The 5247-nt window shown below is 32.1% G+C and overlaps 1 protein-coding gene across 1 annotated transcript in view; it reads left to right on the top strand.

The window, feature by feature from the left end:
• Positions 1-2977: 2977 nt before the first annotated feature.
• The window catches only part of LOC119642058 (heat shock 70 kDa protein cognate 4-like), a 3851-nt gene continuing 1581 nt past the window's right edge, over positions 2978-5247 (top strand). Inside the window, 2 exon segments of the mRNA XM_038041023.1 lie at positions 2978-3154; positions 4784-5246. Of these exon segments, the coding sequence (XP_037896951.1) occupies positions 4784-5246 (463 nt within the window). The 5' untranslated portion in view covers positions 2978-3154.

Below are 5247 nucleotides of genomic sequence, written 5' to 3'. Positions count from 1 at the left end.
CAAAATTGTCGCACTTGGAGCAGTGAAAACCCACAAACAGGTGTCGAAAAATCGCTGTATTATCAAAAAGTCATTGTATGGTGGCGTGAAATTATGGATGTAAATGTTGGAGAGATGTAGTTCCAACAATGCGGTGCCGCGAGACATCCAACACGTCTCAAACGGAACGATTTCTCGCCGCTATACCTTTTTGTGGGATTACGCAAAGGTTCGTGTTTATGGGAACAGCTCTCAAGCAACAATCCTAGAAGCATTGGAATCGAACATCCGTTAAATTATCACCGACATATTCCCCGCATTGTCAAGTCAAAGTCGTCAAAAACTGTCTTAAAAAAATTCAGTCATCTAATTTGTCCTCTTGAATGGTGCTGTATTCCCCCAGAAATAATGACAAGGTCCGAACAATGTTGAAAAATAAAAATGTGATCCGTATTGTCACGGCATCCTAACTCCACATAATATAAAAAAATATATTTAACCACATTTATTTAACTCCATCTATTTCCACACGTATCCATATATTAAAGTATCTTTAGAAATATACATTATAACATACATATATTCATACATCTCTAAATATTAAAATATCTTTAGAAATACACAATATAATATAAATAAATACATTCACACAACTGTAAATATTTATTCATCTTCACAAACGTATATTGCAGCATGCATGCATTGATACGTGAAACTCTGTAAAATGTTATATGACCGCCTCCATTGTCTCCTCTGGATAAAATATAAAGAGAAACGATCACGACAAACAACGGAATAGCTGAACACAGGAGTTTCCAATAAAATGCATTCACGCTCACATTTCGTCAGTTGAAGAAATAAGTAGGATATAGAATATTCGTGCTAGTTGACTAAGTAAATATAAGTGAGAATAAGCGGCATATTGTTACAAACACAAAACACGAGTTTTTTATTTATTCAATTCACAAATCTAGTGAACTGATACTATTCCGATGCAAGAGGAATAGGTACATTTTATTGGGAAATCCAACGAAATTGAACATAACATAAGTCTCAATCAGAAGTGCGTTTTATTTACGTTACTTACTCCTGTATATTTCAGAATAGGATACTTTGAAAATTTCTCTTATTTTTGCAGTGTTGTTTTCTTGCTTGCAAATACTCACAAATATGGTTTTTAAGCATATATCCATTTAAACCACCTTGTTTCCTTTTATAATGACGGTACTTTTTCATCTTTTGTAATGAGCGTTTCTTTAGTTTTACTGAACTGCATGAGCAAAGTAAATTTTTATTTTATAATATGTATATATATATACAAAAGCTTTATGAATGGCTTTATAGGTATAGTTTAAATTCTATCATTAGGCATATATTTCGAACCTCACTTTTTATTTTTTTTTTATTTTTATACACATTCATTTTATGAAAATTTTTGCAAAACCCAAAAGGAAGAGACCGTATGTAGTAAATACACCTAATTCTCTTTTTACAAGAAGATATTTTCCCAAATCGTGCAAGAAAATTCGTATAAAAAGACATTGTCTAACTGAAAAAACAATAGTTTCGTTCCAAACTTAAAAAAACAACTGAAAAGTACTATACACAATAATAAAATATTCTTCTTTATCATTAAGTATTTATAAAAAAAAAAATTATACATTGGAAAACCAAATTAAAATGCATAATTTATGATTCTGGAACCCCCATTTTATATGCGCACATAATCCACATAATCAAGCTGAATTGTGAAAAATTTAACGCGATCCATAATTGTGAGTAGTGAGAATGAGAAAACTCATACCAACATCAAAAAAAAAAGTTAATCAGAAAAATTCATAGAATATTGGAAATCGTGTTAAATCGTTTTGACTCGTTGAATCGTTTTTAACTCGTGTTAAATCAAATTTTGTGTAAATAGAAGTCGGGTAAAAAAATAATTAGGTATCTTGTTCAGCATAAAAATCTGTGTGACGTGTGGTGCTTACACTTTCTTGGTCGCAAAAATGAAGGTGTCGGCTTTAAATTTTGTAAAAACATTGCACAAAGTTTAGTGTAGAAAATCGCGCAAATTAGTTGGAGCATATCTAAACAATATTTTGCGACTTTTAGATAAAAGATAGAAAGCTGGAATTTTCCACGTTTACTTACTACTATTTACGTAGAGAAAATAAAACATTCGGCCACGCTGACATAAAGTCGCAAAGGATTAAGTTTTCTTGCTATCACTTTTTTGAAATTTTATTCTTATTCATCATAAGATAAAGAAGACAATGTTTAGAACTATTTGGTACATACCTCAAAGTAAGATCTGTTATCTGCATAAAAATGCGCTAATTCTAAAATAAATATGGTCACGACCTGGTGAATTAATTTTTTCTTAATAATACCAGTGATATGGGTATCAAATAAAAGGATTCGGTAAATAGAAGGCTGCAAGGTGAGTATGTTAATGCTCAATTAATTACGATGGTCTCCACGACGTGGTGGATTAATATTTCTTAGGAATACCTTTTCGTCAACTAAGATGAAAGATAAACTTTATCCCATTCATTTTTTGTGACAAAGAATGAAAACATCAGTCGTCAAAGATTTTAATGGTGATGGATACGCGGGATTCGCACAGCCAAATATAACTTTCTTCCCTTTTTATATTAAAAATGATTTATATCAGGGTTTTATTAGCTAATTGTAATTTAAATTTTGCTATGAGCCGATAGCCTGTGTTGCTAGTGCTCAATGTCTTTTTTTTAGTCTAAGAATTCAATTCATTAGTCTAAAATTAAAATAATAGTAATAATAAATTTTGCTATAATAAAATACTTTCTTAAAAAGCGCTAATAAATAATTTAGTTAAATTCACTTTATTTTATAACAAGTTTTACTTCGACATGGCAACCCTTTTTTTATATAGAATTTGCTAGAAATGTTTTACAGCAAGCCACCACAAACTGGCCTGACAATTCATAAAGTAGAATTTTATAAGCGTTGGGTTTAGTTTCATAAAGAGAGTGGATTTGATCGAACGTGTGTTTGCTGCAGATAGACCTTCTAACAAAAAAAGGAAATTTCAAGAACAAGGAAATTGCAAGATATAAACGAACGTGTGAATTTTTTGACTACGCATATTAAACTGATTATATTTTTTTAACCGTTCAAGTGGAAGAATATTAAAGTAAGTAAACGTGTTTTTGTGGTAAATATAGACGGGAAGGAATATGTAAATTTACAAAAGGACGATACAACTTGATTTCTTATAAAATGAGGCGGTGGTGTGAGACTAGATTATGAACAATTTATTTTTGTGAGGGTAGCTATGGGCGTTTCGTATAATTCTACCGCTGCTATTCACATTAAAAAAGTCTCTGCATTAGGGTTGGTTGGTTGTGCAGCGTGACATTGAATATGTAGGAACTTCTTTCATATAGCATTTTCAATAAGATTTGCGTACACACTTTCGCACAGTTGCAGTATGACGAGGAAAAACCTTGATGATTTTTACCTCAAGTTTTTTTTTTTTTTTTTTTTTTGGTATGTTGAACAGAGATGGATTAAGCCAATAGATCAAAGGTTACATCTGTAAACGCTAAAATACGGCATTATAGCTTTATAAATGCACGTGGTTTGAATAGCGTAAAAATTTCATTCCCTTATCGATTCACAGTATTCAATCGCTGAGTGATGCCATGCTTTAGAGGTTTTATTGCATTTATTGCTTTAGAGGTTTTATTCATTAATTGACATAAACAGGTAACATTCTATTCGAGTAGTTGAAATCTAGGGTTGATGTAATATTAAGTTATTGCCTGGAAATTAATTAATTACTAATTTAGTACAATATATTTCACAAAAAGAAAATGTACAAATATGAAATCAAAACAGTTGCTGCATTTGTGTTTGATATTTTACCTGTGAACCGATTAAAGTTTCTTCCCGATTCAATTTAAATTAATGCCGTCTAATGCGCAAGAATTAAGGGATTAAAACTAGTTCTAATCTCAGATTCTCTCAATAATCTAGACAAGGGATTTCGTGTTAAAGCAGTGGTGTAAGAGATAAATACGTTTGAACTGAGCAATTCGTAATTGCTTCCGGAAATTTTTTTACTAATTTAATTATAAGTCGGTCATAACTTGTTATTGCAGGCCGACTGACTTATTGAACGCAAAATCTTGCTTTGTTACGTATCCCTTTTGTCGGCTGTGCATCTTTGCTCAATAACTTCATTGCCTATATTGCTTACAAATTTCTTCAAATTCAAATTTTGTTATATATGTAAGGCAATTAGTATCATAACCCCTTTTATGATTTTGAAGGATTTTCAATTAGCGTTTTGAAAGCAGTTGCACAAAAGCAATTTCCTAGTTGCGGTTGAACGACATAAATCGTAATATTTGGAATCAAGTACTCTACTCTGTCTATGATACGAATTTTTGGGTTATACAAAAAGAATGACGAAAGTATTGGTAAAAGTTACCGCTGTCAGTGGTTAATCAAATATATGTGTCTATATATAAATAATTACTAAAAACATTTTGCGCATCAATATTTCGCTAAGAACTAGTAAAAATTCGGGAGATCTATACACATCTTGTAAAATCAGTAACGGTAATGAGTCGTTATTTCCATTAATTTCTACATATGGCTGTTATTACCATCATAGTTGTTGTTTACTTGCTTATAATGTTTTCTTATTGCACCAATTTTCCCAATGTTTCACCTATAAATCCTGAATGATCTCTGATTTTGAACTTGCTTTATGTACGTACTATTAACTTGCACGACATTTTTGTTTCCCTTGTAGATGTCTAAAGCTCCTGCTGTTGGTATTGATTTGGGTACTACCTACTCCTGTGTAGGAGTGTTCCAACATGGCAAAGTTGAAATTATTGCCAATGACCAGGGTAATCGTACTACCCCATCATACGTTGCTTTCACTGAGACGGAACGTCTTATTGGAGACGCTGCCAAAAATCAAGTTGCTATGAATCCTCAAAACACGATTTTCGACGCTAAGCGCTTGATTGGTCGTAAATTTGATGATCCAGCTGTTCAGTCCGACATGAAGCATTGGCCATTCGATGTTGTGAACATAGATGGCAAACCAAAAATCCAAGTAATCTATAAAGATGAAAAGAAGACCTTCTTCCCTGAAGAAATATCTTCTATGGTTTTATCTAAAATGAAGGAGACAGCTGAGGCTTATTTGGGTAAACTGGTCACAAATGCTGTTATAACAGTCCCAGCCTATTTTAACGATTCACAGCG

This window comes from Glossina fuscipes, unplaced genomic scaffold (assembly GCF_014805625.2).
Source record: "Glossina fuscipes isolate IAEA_lab_2018 unplaced genomic scaffold, Yale_Gfus_2 213, whole genome shotgun sequence".
Classification (NCBI taxonomy): Eukaryota; Metazoa; Arthropoda; class Insecta; order Diptera; family Glossinidae; genus Glossina; species Glossina fuscipes.
Note: the sequence above shows the minus strand (reverse complement) of the source record. Positions and strands in the feature narration are given on the sequence as shown.